The 27,406-nt window shown below is 40.1% G+C and overlaps 1 protein-coding gene across 8 annotated transcripts in view; it reads left to right on the top strand.

Annotated features, from left to right (window-relative positions):
* The window catches only part of grid2 (glutamate receptor, ionotropic, delta 2), a 407,738-nt gene that overhangs the window by 368,050 nt on the left and 12,282 nt on the right, over positions 1-27,406 (top strand). For all 8 annotated transcript variants that reach the window (XR_007137759.1, XR_007137758.1, XM_047800191.1 and 5 more), the window contains one exon: positions 13,164-13,330. Coding sequence is in view for 6 of the 8 variants with exons in the window: in XM_047800191.1 (XP_047656147.1) it covers positions 13,164-13,330 (167 nt within the window). In the remaining 2 variants the exon portion in view is untranslated. The remainder of the gene's footprint in view (positions 1-13,163; positions 13,331-27,406) is intronic.

The raw sequence follows: 27,406 nt of genomic DNA, 5'->3' as shown, positions 1-27,406 counted from the left end.
TCTCTTCAGATTGATTTAGCCATGAATTGTTGCTAGGCATCTGAAGGAGCCCCCAGCGGCTACAGCTTTAAGTGGAAGGCTCGAATAGAGAGATACAAAGCATGGGACTGAGGAAGAGAGAGTATTGTATTGAGATTGTAGTGAGATAAGAGAATTGGGGGGGGGGGGCGTACTCACTGGGTGTTAGAGCATCATCGGGAGCTGATCAGCTTTGTTGTGGTATTGTTGTTATTATAATGTCCAGGCTTTTGCAGCCTCGTTAATTCAGGTTTTGTCCTAATAAGGCAGGCATCTGTTAGCTATCTGTTAACTCGTTAGTCTCGCTCAAATCAGCAACTCCAAGTATTTAGACACATGATACATGATTAAAATCCAGACCACAAGAGTACAAGCCAGGATGCCCTCAGAGTCACTTTTTTCAGGAAATAATGAAAATAAAGTTGAGGCAACAATTGAGCTATTGCACACACAGTTTTGTTTTGCTTTGTTCCATTTTGCTGAATGTGAACAAGAGTGCCATCAGATATGACACAAACACACAGCATCCCGTTCTCCCGTGTCTCACCTAGTTAGTTTGCTTTTTACCCCGAATACCCTGCTCTTACTCACTTTTTTAATGAGCCACTCCAGATAAATTGTGCTGCTGAAAATTACAAATGGAGGTGCATTACTGATGAGAGCGAGCGAGGCGGCAAGGAGCATGATCTCATCACATAATAAGAAAAGTTGCACGTGGTGTAAATTCCGAGCGGGAAACATTGATGCGTGAGAAACCTGAAGACAAACAGTGTCTAAAAGATGAGTTTAATCTCTTGTTTAACAAGGTTCCAGCCTGCCAGCCGGATGACCAAAATTGGATCATTAAATTTCACATCTGTATTCTTGTGGAGGGAAGGGAATGAATCTTGACTGCTTTTTTTTCCACCCAGCACAAAAGTTCAATTATGGATTTGTAAATGAATTAAAAAAACCCAAAGCTATAGGAGAATGTGTTGAGTAGATGGGTGCACAGTGAGTGTGTGTGTGTGCATTTGTATGTGTGAGTGTGTGTGCTGTAATTCTGTGTGTTTTTCACAGTAAGCTCCAGCAATAGCCTCCTCATTCGCATTCTGTTTGCCCTCTCACTGCTCTACTGCGTCTTTATCTCTGTCTGCGGGAGACACGATGGCCTACCGCCAAGACCTAATGGACTTTTGGAAAACAGAGAAAATAATATATCACTTGGGCAGCGGGAAGGAGAGAGACAAAGAGACAGACAGCAAAGCCTTTAAAACGTGTCCTCTAGGCCTGCACTTATCCAAGAGGATGGCCAGATCAGATCTAAAAGAGAGAGAATCCACCTAGACTCACCCTGACTGACTCTGCCATTCTTTTCCTTTTTCTAGCGTTGCTTCTTCACTTCGACTTGTCCACCAAACACACACACACACACACACACACACACACACACACACACACACACACACACACACACACACACACACACACACCTGTGTGATTGGGTTACTTGAGGCAAAGTAATTTCTGGAGGCCATTTAAAATAATTTGGCAGGCAATATTTGAAGCATGTAATGTGATTGTGCTTTTTCTGCACTGTTGTGTCTTCTCTCTTAAATGCTCAGGTGTCAACATGAAGATACATTTACTCAGTGAAAGTTATATAATTTAATTCACCTCACATGGAGATAGTGGATCTGTTGTGTAGTGTAAATGACTGGAGCTGAACCTCTGTCATTCATGCATAGTCTCTCTCTCTCTCTCTCTCTCTCTCTCTCTCTCTCTCTCTCTCTCTCTCTCTCTCTCTCTCTCAGTCTTTCTCTCTCTCTCTCTCTCCCTCTCTCTCCCCCCTCTCTCTCGCAGTCTTTCTCTCTCTCTCTAGCAGTCTCTCTCTTGCAGTCTCTATCTCTCTCGCAGTCTGTCTCGCAGTCTCTCTCTCTCTCTCTCTCTCTCTCTCTCTCTCTCTCTCTCTCTCTATCTCTATCTCTCTTTAATTAAAACCATATATACCATAAACTATATATACTTATACCAATGCCTCATTTTATATCAGACTTGTAGTGATAAAATAAGTCTATTTCCATTCCGCCTGTGGACTGGAAGCCAGTGTACTGATAAAAAGGGGTTCAACATTGCTGTAAACGTTGTGCTTATTATATTCAACATTCACAAACCTGTGTCTTACTGGTTAAATGCTTAAGATGTCATACACCATCATGTGTTTTCATTATACTTTATGTCCACGGTCAAGAAAATGTTTAATGTCAGGGTAGCTTCCGTTATTTTACATTGCATTTATGGCATTTGGCATACGCCTTCATCTCATTTTATACAACTGAGTAATTGAGGGTTATGAGCCTTCTGATTCGTAGTCAGACACCTTAACCAGTAAGCTTCCACATCCCCACCCCATGTCACATGCCAAGTGCCCAGTAGTAATGCAGTATGAACTGAAGTTTCAAGACTTTTCTTTGTCATGTTTCCAATTATACACAGTACCCATCTTGCAGTGAAATCAAAACAACCCTATTATGTCAGAAGTGAGATTTAAACTCACACGTCCAATCTGTGGCCAGAACCCTCCTTTAATAGTGTAAAAGGTTTGATCCTTGAGTTTGCTGTTTTAGATCAGTTAGCCATCCTGCCACTAATGGTAGATGTTATTATAATTGAAGACAGTTGTCCTAAATCTTGACGAACATCCACCTGCTCTGATGTCTGATGTAATACTGCATATCATACATAATTACTGCCAGCCAATGACTCTTATTTTCGAATGTGAAGACCCTTTGCCTGTTTTTAGCTCAAATATATCACCAGTATTTTTAAGAAGAAAAAACAACAGCATTTTCTTCAGCTAACTGCAAATACCCTCATACTGCAATATAGGTACTGTTGTACAATGCTGCTATAGTTATCCCTCAGGATGCATTAGATCCAGCTTATTTGAATAAGATTTCCATGCAGTGTAGTTTTAATGTTAGCTCATTTACTAACATCTAGCAGTGCAAGTAAGTATAAATATCGGAATGAATTTATGCTGTTTGGTACATATTGGGAGTTGAGTTGAATGTTTGGAGTGAGGTGTTAAGACTGAAACTGCACACATCAATGTTCAGACTTTATTTGTTACTACGATCATAAGAGGTGTTGGGGGATTTGCACTCACTTGAGGCAGGTATTAGCATGCAGAGGAACTGATTATGTTCAGTGTTTGACAGGTTGATGTAATCACATTATATAAAAAAATGTGGACTGATATTTGAAGCTGTTTGAGTACATAATTGATTAATAGTATAAAACTTTTTAAATTCTACAAAAAGGGATTTTTTTTCACCCAAATGGACAGGGAAGGAGCTCTATCTCAAACAGCGAGCTAAAATTATGAACTCTTAACCATATAATCTTAAAGTCTTGAAAAACCTTACCTAAAATGTGCTGTGAAAATAGACAGTAAGTGCTTGTTCAACTTATCCTTAAAACTTTAGGCGTTTTTTTTTTTTTTCCCCCTTGGAGAGCTCATCACCTTTATCAAAAACATTGTTTGATCAATAATTCATAATATGAAATTAAAAGCATGATAAACAGTATACAGTAAGTCTCATGCATTTTAGTATCTCACAGCTTCGTTAAATTGAGCATATGCTTAATTATTGATGCACAAAATAAAGTACTAAAATAATTAATAATTATCTGGATCAAGGGCTTATTTTGTAAAGCTGCTGAGGTGGAAGAGTGAAATCAGACCAAACGTTCGAAATTGAGTCTAATTTATTAGATGTTATGACAATAAAATATGTCTTTAGAAACTTTTCACTATGTTGGTTTGAATAATCACAAATGAAAAAGCCTATCCTGGTATAGGTGAACAGGAAAATGTTATAAATGACTTTTTTATTGGAACAATCTCATGTAATCAGTCTAAAGGCCCAAATCCTTCACTCTAAATGGTCATTAATAAAACAGAAATTACAGATAAATTAGACATAAATTTTTATCACTCTAATTCAATGTAAATTAAGTTTTATAGTTAAAATTAACCCAGTCTATATCTAAAGATTTAACAGTTTTAGCCTCCAAATGTCTTTAATAAAGCACTGATTATGATCATTATGATTATGATTATTATAATTCCACAAAGTTTGGTTTGTTTATATTATTATTTTCTTATTGTTTCTTTTGGTCTGTGGCAATAATTCTGTTATTTATATAATTAATTGATTTAACTATAATAAAACATACAACTTTTAACTGATTTTGTGTGTGTGTGTGTGTGTGTGTGTGTGTGTGTGTGTGTGTGTGTGTGTGTGTGTGTGTGTGTGTGTGTGTGTGTGTGTGTGTGTGTGTGTGTTAATGGGATCAGTGAGATTTAGAGACTCAGGAATACAATTCTGTGAAGTGGGATTGTGTACACATGTCTGAACACCAGATTGCATGTTTGTACTGTACACCCGTGCATTTTTGTGCGTTGGAAGACTGCGTATGTTGTTTCCTGCGGGAAACATGGCTGATTTTTCCCCAGAGGGCTGATGACACCTCTGTGATCTGTTCTTTGCTGTCATCAGTCTGACACACAGGAAAGCAGAGCAGGGTTGACTTTGACTTTCACTGCAGCACAACATTCTCTCCTCTTTAGTATATGCCATATAATAGTGATCAATATGAAATATGCATTTGTTGTTGTTGTTGTGGTGGTGTTTGTTTGTTTTTTGTTTTTTTTTGCACAGTAACAGTCACTGAATTATATTAAAACTAAGATTTACAAGTCAGTCATTAGATTTTCTCAAACTGCAGCTCTTTGATCCTCATAATGCAACTGAACAACTGTCCAGATGCTTTTCCAGACAGAAAATTGCACCCGTATCCAGTTATGACCTTACATTTCTTCGATTAGCCTGGCATTACTCTACATTTATAGACCATGTTTCCTTTCTGTAAGCACAACCAGTGAAGGGCTCATGAACTCCCAACACACACATGAATCTGGATTCACTCATAATGCAATTATTATTGATATTTGTAGAAAATCCATTTGCTAGGAAACCCTTCTATAAGGAGCCCAATGCTATAATGGGTCCCTCGACACGACAACGCAATCCTTTACACTAATGGGCAGTCAATTCCTCCACTTTGAACTACAGACCATTTAGAAGTGCAAATATGGTTTAATAATTAGCAGCACAGTCTCTCTCAGGCTGTCACGATGGAGAGTGGGACAGACATTGTGCTGGTGCTGCAAATCTTACCATTTACAGAACTGAATTAAAACACTGGCTGCCGATGAGCACATAGATTGCCTTGTGAGCTGTGTTTGTCATTTATTTAAAGGCATGTCACAAATACTGTCGATTATTATTATTATTTATTCAGAGTTGAAGATTTAAATTGAAAGATTACTGTATGTCAGTATTTATGTTAGAAATGTTCCTTACATATTCAAAGACAGGATTTGTTGATTTTGAATGTTTCTGCACTTTAAAGGGAAACTTTAACTTTTTTTTTCGTTTTTATTCAGTTATAATGCTCACATTTCAGATGTGACTTAATAATGCTCCTCACTCATGCCAATATCATGCATGAAAATGGACTGAAGTCCAAGGACAGTTTTGTGCATAAGTGAGAGCTGACTCTGAAAACTGGTGTGTGCAGTTTTGGTAATAATTCCTCAGTATGCAATCGTAACTCAACTATGAACACGGTCCGTAGAGTGGTACAGTTTTGCATAGTAAGGCATTCATTCTACTCACACATCTTTTAGAAGTGAAACGTTTAGTGTAACCCCTCTTGAACTTGTCCCACGTTGTATTTTAAATGGATATAGAGTCTCTAAAGATGAAGAGGAGTGAAGGGCCCTGTATATGCTTTTCTCAGGGGGTCCAGGACATCTAGCCTGAAACAAATTGAGAAAGGAGCAGAGGCTTTGGCAAAATCTTGCCCTTGTCAAATAAAGATAACCTACAACTGTAAAGTCCTGCAATATATTTAATATCTTTTTAAAGCAGCAGGAAGGACAGAAAGTAGAACAACACACAGGGGTCACAGTGCTTTCCACCCTCCGTTCAAGCTTACGGCACTTTGTCCCCATTCTGTGTTTCCTTTGTGTGGTAGCTTGAAAGAGAAACACACCCGGATCATCTTCCTTCCCACTCGCCCACTTGTAAGAAGGATTATTTATTACTCCAGTGTGTTGGCAAAAAAAGATCAAAGAAATACAGAGGCTTATATGTAGACTCATTTTCAAGGCTGAATTTGCTATTATAGTTATTTGTAGTCTTTCATTTATTAACAGAGAACACTTGAGGTGACAGAGGGCCAGATGTGCATATGTAAAGAGGCACAGCACATAATGCTGTCTGATGCAGCCGCAAAATGTATTCACAATGCATATGAAATGAACATTCAGTTTACTATGGCTGTAACTCATCACACACACTATGCCCGAGACTGTCTACTAAATGCACTCTGAATGAAGTGCAAATTGCAGTTTCAAAGCTACTACGAGGGGGTTGACAAGTTCTAGCATACATTCAAAAACCTTACCAGCAAGTAACTACAGAGGAAATTAATAATGATTTCTACTTTATATAGAAAGTCATTAATGTATTACATTTTTCTTCATTAAAATGTGCTGTTACTGTATTAAACAAGGTCGACTGCAGCTTCTTTAGTCTTTAGAAAATTATTGTCAAGTTTTTTTTTGTTAGATGTAAGTAAATTGCTATCGTTTGTGTGGTTTGACCAGGGTTGCCAGATCAGGATTTGCAGATGCTCAAAAAGCAGATCAATAGACAAGTGACACTAAAGGAAATAGTTTCCTTAATAGTCTCATAAAATGGTTTCATTGTTCTGTCCTTCTTTGTCTTTGTTTCAAAGCTTGCACTTTCACTACCAATTACAAAACTATCTTCTAATCCCTCACTGCCAGTAAGATGGTTGACAGCTTTGTCAAAACATGGTAGAATAACTGTTTTTGTGTTTTTCCATAAGTGTTACTAATATAAGGAACATCTCCACATCATATGAGAAACAAATGGAAAATATAAATGTCTTATGACCCTAAAGACACTTCGAAAGCACTTCTCATCCGTTCAAAAGCTTTCTAAACATAAGCTTTTAAGAAAATTGTCTGCTTTTAGCTAAGCAAATTAACTATTCATTTATGAAGGACATGCTGTGAATATGAGGTCTGACAGTCTGGAAGTTGCACTTTAAGACAAAAAAGAAAGTTTTACATTTATATTTTGCATAATCAGGGCTCATGTCATTTTTAAAGCAATTTATGTTGTCTTATATTAGTAACAGAGTTTCGGTTCTAGCACAGTGAACGGTCCTGGACTATTTATGAAACATCTGTCCTTAATTATTCCCCTCTCCCCTACCAGCTTGTGTCTTTGAGGAGATGTTTGCCAATCTGCATGCGTTTTATGATAAACTGTTAATTGCCTTTCTTTAGTTTTCTAGAAGACATAAAGCACTAATGACAGCTCAAGGCCACTTAGGGAGGAGGAGGAGCAGTACAGGAGAGGAAGTCTTCACACTTCTGCTTCTCTTAGCATGTTGATTCCACAGAGATCCTGTTTTGAGAACCAGTGATTTGTGTGTGGCTTCCTTCCTTAAAACACATTGCTGCTCAACCATCCACAGCCAAATACCCCCAATTAAAGTCTTTGACTCTTTTCTAGTTTAATAAGCTCTGCTCTTTTTTCTGGCCCTGATTAATAAAAAAGAAAAAACATGTCACAATCAAATTAAGGACAATCAAATTTTAGTTATACAGTATGTCCTGGGTATTGGGAGGGGGTGGTTTGTCAGCAGGGCTACCCTGCATGTTTGTGGGTTTTCATACATTCATTCTTTCATCTTTCTATCCATCAAGGTGGTCAATCCAGAGCCTATAATAGGAACACTGGCTACAAGGCGTATACCTTGGATCCCCATATGCCCGTGCACACACACAGAGACAGACAGACAGACAGACACACACACACACACACACACACACACACACACACACACACACACACACACACACACACACACACACACTTTGTAAGGTAGAAAGAAACTGGAAAATCCAGAGAAAAGTTTGAAAAAAGGCACGATTGGACTTCAATTTCGGATCGGAAAGCATTGGTCAATTGACTTTTGGGACTGATTTTGAGAGATTTTTTTAAATTCTAGTGGCCTGGATTGTTGTGCATATCTGGCAACCCTAACCCCTAGCATCCTCTATAGAATTCAACATTCAGCCAATTATAAACCAATTCAGTTCCGTTCATCAAATGCATCAAATCCAAATTTTAATTATTACACTAAGAACCTTGTAACAGTGAAACTTGAAAACCTGCACATACATATTCCAAAAGTGACAATATCTACAGTTTAACTGTAGCATTTTTTAAAAATGTTTTTATCAGATGTGAGACACATTTGCTTCTGGTTGCAGTTTGTCCTGTGACGAGCCTCTGTTTCATAAGCAAATAGAAACCAAGTGGGTGGGACTGTGGTCTCTTTGGTCAAAGGAGCTAGTCATTATTAATTATATATATAATAAAAATAATAATAAACAGACTTTTTTTTTATTCATTGTTTTCTTACACTTGCTTGAAAGACATCTGAAAAAATTAGCTGCCTACTCCACCCATATACATTTTTGAGGTCCTTTTTATTTCCTCCCTTTTTTTACTTTCTGGGTAATATGTACATTTTTGTTTAGCAACTCCCACATAGTTATGCAATCTACTTTGGTGATTAAATCCATATACCTCATTATGCATGAATAAAATATTGGTGGGCATGAGACCCAGTTTTATATAGTTTATATAATTAAGGTTTAAACAGACTTTTTTTAGAATAACACAAACGATTGGTTTCACGCATCATCTTTGCATTTATGTGCACACCAAATTTGCACACCAAAAACATCAATTCTGCTTTTAAAATAGCTGATTAGAGAAAATAGGATGAGACAGGCTTGAGGTGTTAACATTAGACCTCTAATGCTCGAGACTTATCAAAAAAAGACCCAGCATGAGAACAACAAGAGCTGGCTGCCTCACAGGGTAGCTGGATGGTCTCCCGGAGAAATGCCCTTCTTTATTAACTAATGTGCTCTTGTGTTCAGCTAATATGGTGACACTGAAGCTAATTTATGTGTGCTGATGACCTTTTAGGACTGCACCCGATGAAGGATGGTGTAAACACAAATGTCACTGTATTCAAACAAAGGAAAGCAGAGGTTATTATTAAACCTTTCGTAGGGGGTGGTTGATAATGAAGTGCAATTATTTTGTTGTACTTAACCTCTCATACTTTTGAACAATGCAGTATTTTTTTTTTTTTCATTCACCAGAATCAAGATGAGGTTACTTTACTTTACTACTAAATCTAAGCACATCGGAACACATGATACAAGAAGTGGCGGTTGGAGTATAGGGTTTTGTCTTACCATTAAAGGAGGGAGAAGAACAGGGAAATTGAGTAAATAAGCTGTATTATGATAACTTTTAAATGCAGGATCAATCTTGAGAATTGAACCAGGGATCATTTTGTAAAAAAAAAAAAAAACTGTCATACACCATTAAAATAGACTACATTCTCTTTTAAAAGTTTTTCTTACCTTTACTTTAATAATTGATTAAATTCACTCATAACATTGAGCTGTATTCAGAGACCCAAGCTGAAAAGTTAAGTCTGTATTTGCACTGGGATTGATTTTGAAGCCCTACTGGAATTCATTTCTTATAATTCATGCCTTCAATGTTGGCAGTTTTTTTCTGTTCTGTAATTAATAAACGTATTTGTATGTAGAGTCGGTTTACTTAGGTAGTTGATTTTCTGGTTGACCCACTCAGATTATTAAAATTACCCATATGAAGTTCATAGATTAGAATTAATTCTCTGATTGTGATGTTTTTCCTCTAATATCTTCCGTACATACAAACTCATCGTCCCCTCTACAGGGACGATTCATATGGTTCATTCATTAATAATTCTATCTGTCTATTGAATATTTCACAATTTATTGAGTAAATTTGAACTGTCAGACAGTGACATTGGACTTATAATACTCTTCACAGGGGTAGGCATCGTACAAGAAGAATGGCTTTCATTTTGTGGTCGGAATTTGGCATAAATGAAACACTTGTGCAATTTCTTTGCATCTGTCAGCCATTTCACTGATGATTCAAATAAAAATAATAAAAAAAACAAACCAAAAAATTATAATAAAATGATCCATTATGTTGCCTCTCAATAGGTTGGTAGTTTCAAAAGCTTTGGCTTCACATAGTTTTTATGTTCATGACACTAGAGTGTGTATGTACAAGTGTACGTGAGTGTGTGTGAGCGAGTGTGTGTGTTTGTTCCCCTGGAAAATACTGATGTGATTAGGATGTGCACAGCATCATTTGTTCATGGTAAAATTGCTTCGAATTACCTTGGCACAATTAGAATCAAACCTCCCTGATTGCCATGACTGCAGACTGCACCACTGTCAATCCGAGACCCGCTTAATCATCCTCTTTTTAATGTGCTCTGACTCAAGAACTAGAAACCCCACTCTCTTTTTTTTTAGCCAGACCTTAAGGTTTTTTGCTCTAAGTCATGGTCCTCTGGTTACGTTTCCTTTCCGTGGCCCAATCTCACTCTAATGCACACGTGTTTTTTGTGCTACCTGAATTTTTTCCATCCTGGCCTCCTGAGGTCAATTGAAATGAAATCAATGGAAACTGCCTCTGGTATGCTTGGATGCACTTCTTTCGGCCTCTGGTCTTCAATTTAGTGTTCTCACACAGTCACTTAGGGAGCAGGGAAGAAAGCATGCCTACAATCTGCTTGCTAGGGCTAAACAATGGTAAATATAGTATATCTAGTTGTTAAAAGGGTTCATCTCATATCTTATCAGTCTTAGTAATTTAGAAACATTTTTGTTTCTACCTGACCTTCAAAGAGCACTGACCATACCACTTCCATGCTATTAATCTAATGTACATCAATCATAACATTAAAATCATCTACCTAATACTATGACTTGTTGAAGCATAGACTACAAAACACCTCTGAATGTGTGCTCTTCTTTCTGGCACCAAGATGTTAGATGCTCAATTGGACTGAGATCAAGTCAACACTTTTGTCCTTAACCTCATTTTCCAGTATGGTAGAGTGCATTATCTAGCTAAAATAGTTCACTGCCATTAGGGAATACCATTATCATGAAGGGGAATAGCTGATCTGCAGCTGTATTTATATAGGTGGTAATCTGACAAAATAACATTCACATGAATGGCAGGTTCCAAGAAAGAATTAATATGTGATTCATCGCTGTCGTGTATACTGCTATATCCATATAGCTGATTACTGTACTGTCTATTGCTTTCTATTTGTTAACTGTTGTGGTTGTTGATCGTTGTATGTTTACAAATGTACATAGGATATTTGGAGAAAAACAAATATCATGTTGCCTGGCTGAATGACAATAAATTTCACTTAGACTTAGACTTCACTCCATAGTCCAGTTCTGATGCTCACATGTCCATTGTAGGTACTTTTGCTGGTAAACAAGGGTTAGAATGGGCATTCTGATCCTGTTGGTCTTTGGACCACTTTTGGTATTAACCAAGACTCTGTGGTCTAGCCATCATAGCTCAGCCTTCAGATCAATTAAGTCACTCAGATTTTTACACTTGCCCATTTTTACTGCTTCCCATTCATCGACTTCAGGAACTAACTTAGTGCCTAATATACAGTACCCCACCCCTTGACAGGTGCCTCTGTAATGAGATCACATGATAGTGGTTTTATGTTCTGGATGATTAGTGTATACAGTATATACTACAACTTTAGTGTATAATTCTGTTAAGCTAAAAACCTTGCAGATTTGTGTTCGCACATTTTGTGTACTCAATTATATTTTTAAATATTTAACAAATGTTCCACTTATACATATTTTTGAATTTTAAACAATGGCATGAACCCTCTCTAATCATTCTCTTGTGGAACTAGTTACATGGTGTGCATATATAACATATTTATGCTTGTACATTTATACACTGGCCACTTTTGCTTGTCTGTATTTGGCGGTTTCTCTGGAAATTTCATTCTCTTTCTCTGATTTCCTAAAGCAGCTTGATTGCAGACGTGTGCAGCTTTTATGAGTGGACCATGAAAATGTTTCATTGTCAGATACATGCCTTAGAAATGAAATGAGCACTTTTCCTTTCTGCTAAAATTTTACTTAAGTAAAGCAATAATCATTAATCTTATATTAATATCAGGTCATTTCAAATGTCACAGATCATGAAGCATTCAAAATAATTTCACCTGAGATCCAGATACGCTGTAAAAGAAGCCATAGTGTCAGGGCCCATTGATTTTTGCATAAAGTCTCACCTTGAAATGTTCCCTTTAAGGGGAGAAGACTTCTTTTACATGAATGGCTTAAGGCAGTACCTTACATACTACAAACTAATGTCTGTCATTCTGTCTGCTGGCCTGCAATCAGTAAAGGATGCATGCAGAGCAAAGGCACTGATGAAACCAGGCTGAAGTCTCATGGATTGGATTTTTTTGAAAAGACGTTCTTTTCTTTTTTGTGATTTAACCCTTTTAGAATCTCTGGTTATTAAGACGCTCTTCAGTCTATAGCACAATAAGGAAAATACGATTTTAAAACAATACAAATCTTTAGTTCATTTTAGTATCTTATGTTATTTAATAGTGTAAGAGACAGAATGATCTCAGCAACAAGGTTAACGGGAGATTATTGATGCGACAATGTTATTATTATTTTATTATTATTATTTTTTTTTATTCTAGTAAACTTTATTTTCATTAGCAGGGTCCTTTTTTAGTCTTGTATTAATAAGCTTATTATAAGTCATTGGCACACAGTTAAAGGAGATAAAGGACCTCATTTTGTTCCTATTGAAAGCAGATGTTTTCCTTTTCAGCAACTCCATTTTCCCTCTCAGTATTCTTACCAATACAGTCAGCACCTGTTTGCATTATTAGAAATGAGTCTTTCAGCCTTCCTATTTGGTTTTATAATTCGTCTAAGTCCATGCATATTTAGCAGGCGGCTTGTTTTTGAAAATATTTTTATTTTTTTGCAAGTTTCTCATTTGATTGTGTTGTTGTCCCCCCCCCCCCCTTTATTTTTCTCTCAGGTAAAGTATGGCCGCTTTGCATTTGTGTGGGATGCAGCTGTGCTGGAGTATGTGGCCATTAACGATGAGGACTGCTCCTTCTACACTGTGAGCAACAATGCACCAGACAGAGGCTACGGCATTGCTATGCAGCATGGCAGCCCTTACAGAGACATCTTTTCTCAGAGGTAACATATGACACAAGCACCCAGACTGCTTCCTGCAGAATATGCTAGCTCAAAGCTTTAAGCATGGAGTAAATACTGATTTTCAGCAGCATACATGCAATCACCTGAATATATGGTGCCTTATCAGCAGTCACGAACTTTTAATAAGGTCAGAGGGTTGCTGCCTGCTTCAATCACTTTTTTTTTTAATGGTTTGAGAAATGTCTCTGTAGTGCCAGCTTGCTCTGTTTTATCTGAATTCTGACCCGAGATTAGTAGCAGAAATGATGTCCACAGACGCGAGCACATACTATACACCCATGCCTTCAAGTCAAGGATTGGGGTTCAAGCCTAAACCTCCAAAGTTGAGATACGCATAAAACAGAATTTCACTGTGCGGTAATGTTTATGTTGCAAAATTAAGGCCTCTTTAAAAAAAAGGCTTAAATTGACCTTTAAAAAAAATTGTAAATATTTGTATTTCTATTTTAGTAATTTAATTTATATACTCATAGTAAATTATATAAAATTACTATAAGTCTATAATTATGTGTTGATTAATTTACTATAATAGCACAGCTCTGACAGTCATGTGGGCTGCAAGTCAAGTCACAGGTTTATATTCATGAACACATTCTCATTCACAAGGACCTCAGAGGCAAATAAACAAAGTCTAATAATAAACAGATTTTAACAAGCAAGTTATTATACAAAAATATTGAAGCTTCCTGTAAGACATTTTTTTTTTACATTTTGAATGTGCCTCCAGTGCCAGTACTTTGTGAAATGATAGGAAAAGCTTTCATTTCGGGTTCCTGATTATTTTCTGCTGATTATTTTCCCTCTTCCTGTTATGTTTTTAAATGTCTATAATGAAAACAGAAGCTGACATAATCTGAGATTTATTATTGCGTTAGCCAAAATAGTTTGGTTGTGGTTCCTTTAGCCAAAATAGTGTTTGTTGCAACAAATATTTTCCAGCCACACTACCATTCTAGCTTATATCAGTAATGCTTATTTGCAGAAACAAGGTATATATCCTATCCTCTCATGAACACATTATCTCTTCCCAAAAGACTTAAGACAGCAGTGCAACAAAATATGAAAGGATATACAGTTTCAACATAATTTATTAAAAAACAAAACAAAAAAAAAACAACAACAACGAAAAAGACAAGAAATTAATGTTAGTATTGCTGATGCAGAGTTCTTAAAGGTTGAGACCGGAAAAGTAATTAATTTTCTTAAATAAACAAACAAACAAATAAATACATAAATAAACAAACATACTGTACATGCATATACCAAATATATGCAGAAAAAAAAAACATTATTATGCTACTAATTGTTTTCAGCATCCATATTCATTTACAACATTAAGATTTATTGTTCTATTTCACTCGAAAGCCAGTTTGAAATTTGTTAGATATAATGTTAGAGGAAGATTCAAAAATTAATTGAAAATTAATTTGAATTCCCAGGGCTGTTATGAATGATGTCAGCAGTTATGAAATGCCGCTTGTGCAATCTTCTCCAGTAACATCATCATTAGCTGAAAGGAGTTTGCATATATTAATTGCAGAAAAAGATAGATTGCCGGGTAAGAGATAGATAGCGGGGAAGAAAGATCTTTGATGCACATGGCTGGATCAGTCTGGAGCTGAATGTGCTCTGCCGCATGACTAAGTGTTCATAAGAAAATGCATATTGCCAGGACAATGTCCCTGGAAGAGAGAACTTTTTGCATTGCTTATGTCAATGGCTGTGTGTGTGTGTGTGTGTGTGTGTGTGTGTGTGTGTGTGTGTGTGTGTGTGTGTGTGTGTGTGTGTGTGTGTGTGTGTGTTGGTTGGACACTGAAACATGTGTGAAAAACTCCCTCTAGTGGTTGACTGCCAGTCGATCCCCATGAACACACACGCTTTCCATCACAAGTTCTTCATATTTCAGTAGCATTAGCCATGTTTTTTTGAGGTATAAACTGTTCTATAATGGATTTTTGTTCAGCAGTGTTTCATTATCCTAAAAATTGTGTTTAAATATTGGCTGATGTTTTGCATTATATTTTCAGTGGTTTCAGTACATTAGTATTAGCTGATTATACAGTATGTATGTAGCAAATGCTAGCAATGCTGCTAGCAAATGTTCTCTCAGTAAAATCAATATACGTGCATTATATATATATATATAGTTTAACATTTTACATACTGTACTTGCCAGTGTGAGTTAATAGACAACGTGCCGCCTTAATCTACACTTCAGGCAATTATCTCAATCTTCTTCTTTTGCCCCCCTGTGCACACTCAGTTAAGATAGTGACTTTCAGTTCCATTAGATTGAGAGCTGACTGGTTATCTTGTTGAAAAATAATTGAAACCTTGCAGGGTGTTAATACATGTGATAATACATACAAATGATTTTTTGACGTTTGACGTTTGTTTCTTTAGGCTTTTATACTATGTCGTGATTTGCATTTATGCTAATACAGTCTGTCATTTTATGCTGTCTCAATGTGTTTTGTCCTGCTTTAATTTTTGCTATCAATGCCCTCTCCATTGGGGGCATTTAGACTTTCTGGACTGTAATCAAGTCTGTAGTTTTGCATTCACATTCAGTGCTTTGATATTTAGCTTTTGTTCTTCCTTAATGGTGGCAGAGTCTAAGTCTCTCCAATTAGCTTTAAAATAAGCTTCTCTTAGGAATTTAGTTTGCTGATGCTTGCAGCAATACTGGTTTCTGCGCTCATATGTAGAACATGATGCCATATCTGGAACCCCAAATGATTCTTAATATAGAACCGTTTTGATGTTTTCATTGAAACGATCAATATGAGTTCCTTGGTATTTGGTTTTACCTACACGTTTAGACACACTGTGTTAAAATCGCACACTTTCCCACTTTAAATGAATCTGAAATCTTCCCTTAAAGCAAGCCGAACCATTTCTTTAGGTTTAAGCTACCTTGTGTCTCTTCCTTACAGGTATGTAAACGGTATATATTATTCATAGCAGAAAAACTGTTTCTCATTTCATTGTGAAATATTTCACAGATTTAATAATCAATTTGATCGTTTCTAAAATGTCACCATGCAGCGTTAGCTACATATAGATACAGCTCCAAATAGTAATGACACTGATTTTACCTGTATCAGCAAAACAGATGAGGGTGCTGGGAAGGAGAACCCAAACGCAGGCCAGGGTCCAAAAAATGAGAATTTATTAAAATAAATGATAGTAATAAATGTCTATATATAAATGCATAAATGCACAGAGTATGTAGCCGGGCAAAGTCTTGGGCTGAACCCCCCACAGAACGCAGCAGCAGAGGGACTAGTCTGACGCCACGAGCGTAACAGTCTCGAAACCGGAAGTTCGATTGACGAGAAATAAAGTAATCCACACGGGGGAAAAAAAGGAAGTAATCCAAGCACGGGCAAAAAAATAATCCAAACAAAAAGAGGAAGTAATCCACACAGGAAAAGGGTAATCCTAATAGTCAATAACCGGAGCGCAAAAAACGGAAAAAACACCCAGCCGCAGAGAATGAAAGAGAAAAAAAAAAACTCACGTAAGGAATCCCGGGGAAAAAAGGTAATCCGAGACGGGAAAATCCACACGGAATATAAACAGCGAGGCACAGATAACACTCGGACCGGAGGCTGGCAGGAGTGACTCACATAAGCGATGTAGTGACGAGAGATCATCTGGCGACAATCTAGCATGAACGGCGTGCTTAAATAGCGCTGCCGAGTATAAAAGTCATGCGACAGGGAATGAGGTCACAAGAGTGCGCCACGAAGGTGAGCTTCGGAGGAGTGCGCTGACAGTACCCCCCCCCCCTCCATGGGGCGTCGTGACCATGACGTCCCACCTGGCTGGTCGGGGTGTTCACGATGGAACTGGGAGATGAGAACCAGAGCACAGGCCTGGACAGGTTTCAGCCTGGCAACGTGAAAGGTGGGGTGGATGCACAACACTCTGGGCAGCTTGAGCTGGACCGCAGCTGGATTGATAACCTTAGATATAGGGAACAGTCCAACGAAACAGGGAGCAAGCTTCCTGCATGTTATCTTCAACGGGAGGTCTTTGGTGGAAAGCCACACCCGTTGCCCGACACGGTAAGGAGGAGCGGGGCGGCGTCTGCGGTTGGCCCAGTGAGCATAGCTCTGGGAAGATCTCAGCAAGGAGAGGCGGGCTCTTCTCCAGACTCGACGACAGCGCCTCACGAGGGCCAAGGCAGAGGGAACCGAGGCTTCTAGTTCTTGTGTGGAGAATAATGGGGGTTGATAGCCATAGGTAGCCTGAAAAGGGGACAGACCCGTGGCAGCAGTTGGCAGAGAGTTATGGGCATACTCGACCCAAACAAGGTTGGAGGCCCAAGACGAATGATCCTCGGCACAGAGGAGGCAGAGACCCGTCTCCAGCTCCTGGTTGAGCCGTACCGTCTGCCCATTGGACTGGGGGTGAAACCCAGAGGAGAGGCTAATGGAGACGCCTAAGAGCTGGCAGAATTCCTTCCAAAAAATTGGAGGTAAACTGGGGTCCTCTGTCAGAGACTATGTTCCGGGGAATGCCGTGGAGCCGGAAAACGTGTTGGAGTTTGGTCAGGGGGACAAAATGGACGAGCTTAGAAAAGCGATCGACCACAGAGAGGATAGCAGAGTAGCCATCAGAAAGAGGGAGGCCGGTGACGAAATCAAGTGAAATGTGAGACCAAGGTCTGTAAGGGATCGGCAGGGGCCACAGGAGGCCGGCTGGGCGAGATTGGGAGCTCTTGTGTTGCGCACATACTGGGCAGGCTGTGACAAATTCCTGTGCGTCATGTCTGAGCGAAGGCCACCAGAAACGTCGCTGAAGAACCGATAGGGTCCAAGGGAAACCAGGGTGACAGAAAAGCCGAGAGTTGTGACACCACTGAAGAACTTGGGAACAGAGCTGGTCAGGGACATAAAGTTTGCCTTCAGGACAGTCAGTAGGAACCGGCAGGTTAGACACGGCTTGCTGAACCCTTCTCTCTATCCCGAGTCGAAGCGCCTGAACAGTGACAGAGGGGGAAGAATGTGTTCAGCAACGGCCTCGACGGGATCGGGGGAGAACTGATGAGAGAGAGCATCTGGCTTCCCGTTCTTCGTTCCCGCCGATAAGACAGCACAAAGTTAAACCTGCCGAAAAAGAGTGCCCAACGAGCCTGTCAGGGTTTCAGTCTCTTGGCAGTCCTAAGATACTCAAGATTCTTATGGTCTGTCCAGACCAGAAACGGTAGTTCTGCACCCTCCAACCAGTGCCGCCATTCCTCCAGGGCAAGTTTGACTGCCAGTAGCTCACGTTCGCCAATAGTGTAGTTACGTTCAGATGAGGAGAGACGGCGTGAAAAGAAAGCACACAGGTGAAGTTTATTGTCCTTGACGTCCCTTTGAGACAAAACGGTCCCAGCTCCGGTATCAGAAGCATCAACTTCAACCACAAATTGTCGCGTGGAATCCGGCAAGGAGAGGATGGGGGCAGAGGTAAAAAGCTGCTTCAGGCTTGCTCGGCTTGAGGCCCCCAAGAATAAGGTTGAAGAGGAGAAGTGAGCTGGTGCAAGGGTGCAGCAACCGAGCTGTAGCCCCGGATGAATCGCCGATAGAAATTAGCGAATCCCAAGAACTGCTGGAGCTGCTTACGTGTTCCAGGGCAGGGCCTGTCCCTAACAGCCTTGATTCTGTCAGGATCCATCCGAACACTCCCTGCTGCCAGAATGAAGCCCAAGAAGGTGGTTTTCGTGACATGGAAATCACATTTCTCTGCCTTCACATATAACTGGTTCTGCAAAAGCCTCTGGAGCACTGCACGGATGTGACGGGTGTGTTCCTCAGGTGTGCGGGAGAAAATGAGGTTGTCGTCCAGGTAAACAAACACACATAGGTTTAACATGTCCCGTAAAACGTCGTTAACCAGTGCTTGGAATACTGCTGGGGCATTGGTGAGGCCGAACGGCATCACCCGGTACTCGTAATGGCCAGTGGGAGTGTTGAATGCGGTCTTCCATTCGTCGCCCTCACAGATGCGGACTAGGTGATAGGCGTTCCGAAGGTCCAGCTTGGAGAAAATGGTGGCCCCCTGGAGGAGCTCAAAAGCGGAGGCCATGAGAGGCAACAGATAGCGATTGTTAATGGTGATGAAATTAAGACCCCGATAGTCGATACAGGGTCGTAGAGTCCCATCCTTCTTCTCCACAAAGAAAAAACCTGCACCGGGTGGGGATGAAGACGGGTGAATAATGCCTGACTCCAAGGACTCCTGTATATACTGGGTCATGGCTTCCCTTTCAGGCCTGGATAGGTGGTACAGATGCCCCCGGGGGGTGCAGTGCCTGGCAGGAGGTCGATAGCACAGTCATAAGGTCTGTGCGGTGGTAGGGAAGTGGCACGAGCACTACTGAACACTTGTCCCAGATCATGGTATTCAGCAGGCACCAGAGAGAGATCAGAGGGCAGGTCCTCCTTGACTGATAACGAGCGGGGTGCCAAGGTGGTCAGGTAATGAGCCTGGCAGTAGATCCCCCAACCAAGGACCCGGCCGCTGGACCAATCCAGGTGAGGGTTATGTTTCTGCTGCCAAGGTAATCCAAACATGACTGGTGCGTGGGGCGGAGGGATAACGAGGAAGGAGGTCCACTCCGTGTGTTCATTGGTGACAGACACCAGCAGGGGCTTGGTGCAGTAGCGAGCTCGGTGAAGGATATGGCCATCCTGGGCCCGTAACTGGAGACTGGTGGGTAGAGGTTCAGTCTCGATCTCCAGCTGACGCACTAACTCCTCGTCAAGGAACTCTGCGTCAGCTCCAGAGTCAACGAAGACCACTAGATCATGTTCTTGGCTCTTGATCTGGAAACAGGCTCGGAGAAGTGGCTTGGGGGAGGCTAGACACCAGAGGCTCGCCGCGGGCTCCTCCTTCAACGGCGAGCCCTGTCTTTTGATGGGCATGCGAAGGCAAAGTGTCCTGCCTTGCCACAGTAAAGACAGAGGTCATGGGCCCGGCACCGCTCCTTCTCTGCTGCGGACATGAGACGCCGTCCTATCTCCATGGACTGGGGAGGTGGAGGCGAGTGCGATCTGTTAGACTCCGAGCGGGTCTTGACATATGGGTTTATGGGAGGCCCATATGACCTGTCTGGTTTGACAGGGGGCTTGGCATACAGGGTTCTGGGAGGCCAGGAACGGGTTGGGCGTCCCTCCTCTCTTCGTTCCTGGATACAGCGATCGATCCTGGTTGCCAGACAAACCAGGTCGTCAAGCTTGTGAGGGAGTTCTCGGGCCGCGAGTTCATCCTTCACCTGGGGGAGCAAGCCGTGGTAGAATGCGTCGTAGAGCACCGTGGGGTTCCAGCCACTGTCGCCAGCTGCCATGCAGAAATCCACAGCGTACTCAGCCACTGAGCGGGACCCCTGAGATGATTCGAACAAGGCTCGAGTGGCGTCAATCTTAGGCAGCGTGGAGTCGAAAACCTTGCACAGCTCAGCCGAAAAGGCATCAAACGAGTGACTGACTGACGTTCCCACTCTGCTGTTGCCCAGATCTTGGCCTTCCCAGATAACAAAGAGATAACGTACGCTACCTTGGACCAATCCGAAGGGAAGGAGGAGGGTTGGAGCTCGAAGATCACTGAGCACTGCATCAAAAATGCACGGCAAAGTCCCGCCTCACCAGAAAAACGCTTGGGATGGGGCAGATGTGGCTCCCGAATGGGGTTTATGTTCTGCTCGACCACGGGTTGGGGGGGCTCGGCAGGTGGCCTCGTAAAAGGTGAGGAGGCCTGTGTCGTGGTGAGCATGCTCATGCGCTGAATGAGCTCATTGGTGGATGCGGCTATCTCCTTGAGTTGGCGCTCATGCGCAGCGGAGGATTTGGACAAGGAGTCGAGCTGGGACTGCATCTCTTGAGATCCTGCTGGGTTCATTATTGGCCAGATGATACTATCAGCAAAACAGATGAGGGTGCTGGGAAGGAGAACCCAAATGCAGGCCAGGGTCCAAAAAATGAGAATTTATTAAAATAAATGATAGTAAGAAATGTCTTTATATAAATGCATAAATGCACAGAGGATGTAGCCGGGCAAAGTCTTGGGCTGAACCCCTACAGAACGCAGCAGCAGAGGGACTAGTCTGACACCACGGGCGTAACAGTCTCGAAACCGGAAGTTCGATTGACGAGAAATAAAGTAATCCACACGGGGGAAAAAAAGGAAGTAATCCAAGCACGGGCAAAAAAATAATCCAAACAGAAAGAGGAAGTAATCCACACAGGAAAAGGGTAATCCTAATAGTCAATAACCAGAGCGCAAAAAACGGAAAAAACACCCAGCCGCAGAGAATGAAAGAGAAAAAAAAAACTCACGCAAGGAATCCCGGGGAAAAAAGGTAATCCGAGACGGGAAAATCCACACGGAATATAAACAGCGAGGCACAGATAACACTCGGAGCAGAGGCTGGCAGGAGTGACTTACAAAAGCGACGTAGTGACGAGAGATCATCTGGCGACAATCTAGCATGAACGCGTGCTCAAATAGCGCTGCCGAGTATAAAAGTCATGCGACAGGGAATGACTTCACAAGAGTGCGCCACGAAGGTGAGCTTCGGAGGAGTGCGCTGACAACCTGACTCATTGGTAGGGCAGTGGTAGCTCAATGGTTAAGGTGCTAGATTACTGATTGGATTTGGATGGAGGTTGTGAGTTTGAATCCCATGCCACCAAGCTGCCACTGCTTGGCCCCAGATCAAGGCTTTTAACCTTCAATTGCTCAGCTCTATAAATGAGATAAATGTCACCCTGGATAAGGTTAACTGCCAAGGTTTTACAGGGAACCTTTTTTTTGGGGGGGGGGTTGATTGGCTAAGTACAGAACACCAAGGAACATCTTTCTTTTTAGAGTGAATGATATGTTATTTCCATTTGTTTCGAGCTGTGATTTCCTACAAGATTTAACATCCAAAAAGTGTTGTTCATAACCTTTGTTTCTCCCAGTGTGTGCTCTTTTTCTATTTTTCTGTATTGGGGGGGGGGGGTCCATTTAACAGTGCTAATGAAAATAAATAAGCTATTAATTGACAGTCATGTTTAATTTCTTGACATTGCGATTCGAGTACTCTGGGCCTCATGGGGAGCTGTCAGCTCTGATTTTAATACACTGTAATGTGTGTCCTCTGAGGTTCTTGAGTCATTGGTGAGGAAAAAAATGTGAGTAGATGTTATGAGATTGTTTGAAACTTATAGCAAGCTCAGGCTTTTCTGCTACACCCACAAAGGGTCAGTGGCTTTTTTTAAAAAGGTATTCAGGAGACAATACTATAGCATGAGTCGATCAAAAATATTGCAGTTTCACCAGAAAATAGATGACTTAAGAGCCAGGGTATAATCAATAAGATGGGTTTATTGTGTACAGAGAAAGCCTGGGTGCTCTATAGACTAAATGTAAGTTGAAAACTGTTATACTGAGGTTTATGTGCAAAGGACACACTCAAAGACCATACAGATAATGCTTAAGGCTGAAGTTAGAGAAAAACATCACAAGTGAACAAAGAACAGACGCATATACACAACAGGTAAGCAAAAAAATCAAATCACGTATCTTCCATTCCATAAAAAAGCAATAAATCCCACACTTTCCCACTCTAAAATCATCCATTAAAGCAAGCCGAACCATTTGTTTAGGTTGAATCTGCTTTGTAGACTGAACTCTCTGTAGCACAGTGGAGGATGTTAGACTCAAGTTGCCCTCTTTAGCAAAGGTTCCTTCAGAAAGGTCAGTGCTGTGTTAGCTTGTGAAGAAATTCACAGCAGGAAGCAGACATGCTGTTACCCAGTAGCAGCTATGACAACCCTAAAGGCAGCCATACATTATCCTACCATATTTAGCACACACAAGATTGCTATCATATTTCATTTTAAAATGAGACTGCTAGGTAAGCAGCATTTCTGGGCAGTGCTTATGCTACCTGAAAATGTGTATACCATTTGGAGGGCAGAATAAGGACTTTTGTCTTTGAAAATCCTGCATTTTGAACAAATGTGAAAGAGCCTTATATGTGGACCGCTGCTCCATAAAAGCTGGAAAATCTTACCGAGGAATATTTTCAGCAACATTTTAGTCGTAATGCCGTTTTCTGAAAACTTTGTAAACTGTGATGAAAGATTCTGTAAATCTCTGGAAATGTAAAATTATGCATAAGGGGATATTAGCCAGCAAGATGACTGGGTGATCTGGCCTGTAATCAGAAGAGCTGACTATGTACTGAATATGTGTGTTATTTTCTTAATGTATTGGCTACATATAAGGCTAAAACGTGGGCTCTATATTTTGCAATTCATGTAGCAATCACTGTGTCTGCTAATGCCGGGCTCTTAGCCCATTTTTGATTACGCTGATGGAGTAAGGAAAACACATTTTCTAGATGGAAAACTAAAGATATCTTGGCAATCACACAAAAATGCCTTTTTGCCTAATCAGTCTCTATAAATTAAATAAATAAATACCGCAAGAATTTTGAGAAGGAATTCAATAACATCTTTAGTTGTAGTTAACCCTAAACCAGCTATTGAATAACTACACAGGTGACTTCTTAACAAGGATTCTAAAGTGAAGTCAGAATTTCTGAGTCCCTCTAATGTTTGTTATCGATACAATTTTTAACCTCGCACATTCCCATGTTAGTCAGTGGGATGCATCCAAACGTACACTTTTAGTTATAACTCCACAAATTATTTTCAGTGATAGTGTTTTGTCATTTTCACACTTTCAGCTGAATATAATATATCCTTAATATTCCTCTCTGATTAATTATATAGATCAAACCGTTTTTGGACATGACAGTGGAGTCTCATGAATGTACCCACACTTTACAACACATACCTGAAGCTGTGGACAGTAAAGTAAAGCTGTCCTGTAAACTGCTATAACAGACTTTCAGCAGGATTTTTTGCAGGTTTTCTGGCATGTCTGGCTGGCTGGCTGGCTGATTTAACAGTTGCTAAATTTCAGGTACCAGTAACTAAATTACATAATTTATTGACTGCAGGAGCTAACACTCGAATGTTAAGTGATTGTTAGCCAGTCACTCTTGACCAGTTAGCCAGTAGCTGTCAGAGCAAGATGAAAATTATGGAAAGCATTAAAAAAATAAAATTAAATAAATAAATAAAAAATAATTAATTAATTTTCAAAAAAAAAAAAAAAAAGAATTAATTAATTTTCGAAAAAAAAGCTCTGAAATGCTTTTCTTGCAAATGGTAAAAGCAAACAACAAAATATAGAACAATACCAGAAACAGTTTAGCACATAACCTTAGATTATCTATTATTATATATATTATACATATTTTGAGTTGGATTTTAGTTGTCTCAAAGGGTTCACACTCCCAAGCAGTGTCCATTATAAAGTTTTCACATTTTATTGAGATTTTATTGCTGCAATTTGCTAGTCGCTGTAGTATGAAGTTGCCAGTATGAGTTCCTACAGTACTACTGGTTGCCATAGTAAGAATTTTTATCAGTGACTGGTGCGGCTAGCGTTCCGCTTGACAACAAATTAGTTTTCTTTCTGTGAAATATTCTGGAGGGAGAGGTTTTATATATAAAATTCATCAGTGCATATATACATCATATCATATGAGCTGTAGCAAGTGTGTGCTCTTTGCCATGGGTCATGCGCACTCTACTGTCTTTACTCCCATTGGTAGTCGCTACTTTTCTAAAGTTTGTCACCCTGCTGGACACATCCAACAGCTACAGCCATCAGCGGTTGCTATCGCTCGTGTTGCCAGAAGTCGCCAGCTGTCATGAATGAATTATCTCCATTCACTTTGCTGCTGCGAGTCTCTGAATGTGTAAATGTAGCATTATATGGATAGATGGGAGGCAGAACTTCTGTCTGACTAGCAATGTCTACTTCTCAAGCTCTGGCTCCAAGGTCTCTTGAGAGATTCTTGAAATATGGAGACTACCATTTAGATCAGGAAGGGGGTTTTATGGGAGCCAAAATAGTGCCATATTGTAGTGAAACTCATATATAGAGTCATTCTCCACACCTCAAGCAGTGTCATGCCACAAGAGACAAAATTTAGGTTACTGTGATTTTAAGGCTAGACTAATTTCAACTCATATAATGGTACTAAATTTTGATTTTTTCTTTTTTATACATCTAATAGTAATAATTCATTTATTAGTTTTTTTTATTATTTTTATCTGCATAACTAATAGATGTACACCATAAAAAAAGTTTTGCTTTAATTGCTTGCCATGTTTCAATTTGAATGTTTAATTATATTAATGAAATGAAATATATGAACAAAATTGTTTTGTCTTCTTATTCAGGGATCCATGCAGCACCTTCAAGAAATTTGAATATGATAATATTGACTTAAATGCCATTGTATAGCCATTGTATAGTATAGTATAATTATAGTCACTGGTTCTACTTCAGGTTACTAATCACCAATGTATGGCACTGTACACTGGTGGTTCTGTTACAAGGACAGATGTGGAGCTGCTTATAAGCTTTTGGCACACACTGACACGAGCAGGTTTGAACCACTGAGTGTGAAAGCCACTGAACAAATTGTGCATGTGAACACATGACATTTCAAGTCCATTGTAATGCTGTTCCAGACTGCTAGCATTGTTTCTTTCCTATCACCATGCAACCGCAGTGCTGTTATTTTGCAGATACATTGTGCTAACATTGCACACTCCGTATAGTCGGGCGTCATTTCATTATCTGTGTGTGTTTGGAGGGGAGCATTACACTAAGATACAGCGATCTCTCTGTATTAGGAAGGACAGCGCTGGAGCCTCTGCAGTGTTCTAATTCGTTTTGTCAGCCGCAAAAAAAAAAAATCTGCCTTCTGTTTTTTGCTTCCTCTTCATCTTTTTTCTCTTTTCCTCTCCCTCTGTTTCTCAGTCATATCAAGCAGTTTGTCCGCCCGCAGTCACAGCCATCTAATAACATGTGATCATTTCTGCTGCAGCTGGTTGCCATGGCAACAGCTAGGGCAGGCCACAGACTAATCGGAGCGCAAGGGCCCAGGAGGGACGATAGCCAAGTGCGGAGACTGGATGACAGACAGACCTTAAGAAGAGACTCGCAAATCCCTGCCCTGTGCTCGCAACAAAGAGAGAAATGAGTTTAGAGCAGACATTTTCTGGAAAACTTTTTTTTTCACATATTGTTGTGGTGGATGATGACATCATTGATGCATTTAACTCAAGTCGAATGTTGATGATTAACTCAGCACTTAGACATGGACCTGAGTTGATCCAACTGCCAATGATTTGCAGTTGTGTTATCAAAGTGCCAGAGGAGGTTCATGGGGAATTGACCAACTGTTGTGCCGTGATGCATCAAGATGCTGTAGACCTCCAGCCAGCTGATATTAACTGAAGATTGCCTGACATAACCCCCATCTTCTGTAAAAAGTTGTACTTGAGAAGACTACAACTGACAACCGCACGTCCAGTTTTTTTGTTTCTACTCAATGCAAATAAAAGGAAGCCTGTATGCAACCCACAGTGATTCCTTTACCAAATCTGAATGACTGAATGCAGCTGGTAGGCTGCTTTAGGTTTTGTATGCCAGAGGGCATTTGAAGACAAAATAAAATCTCCAAATGCTTAAAATTCTGACATAATGCTACCTCAGCAAAGTTACATTTATATTCAGTATTTTACAGAAGCTTACAAGTCTGAAACCAGAAGCAAAGATACTGGGGAAAAAGTTTGATTTGCGTTTCCATTATGAACAATTGGTGCATTGCTAATGTAATTATGTGCTCTGACTTCTTTGTGGATATAGAGAGAATGAATACTAAAAGCTCATTATTGCTTATTCAAAATTGTATCTGACATGATCTGCTATGTCATCATTTATTTTTGTAAAGCATTTGATTATCAACTACTGACTTCAGTAATCAAAATCAACTACTGAAATCAGTAAACCAGGGCCTTGTGGTTTAGCATAATTTTTTTGGTAACTAAAAATATAGCCACTCTTTCCACTAAAGTGAACACTCAGTCAGACATCTTTTACACTCCTGTCAGCCTGTGATGCTGAATAAACATGTACAGTCAT

Source organism: Tachysurus fulvidraco, chromosome 14 (assembly GCF_022655615.1).
Source record: "Tachysurus fulvidraco isolate hzauxx_2018 chromosome 14, HZAU_PFXX_2.0, whole genome shotgun sequence".
In the NCBI taxonomy this organism is placed as follows: domain Eukaryota; kingdom Metazoa; phylum Chordata; class Actinopteri; order Siluriformes; family Bagridae; genus Tachysurus; species Tachysurus fulvidraco.
Note: the sequence above shows the minus strand (reverse complement) of the source record. Positions and strands in the feature narration are given on the sequence as shown.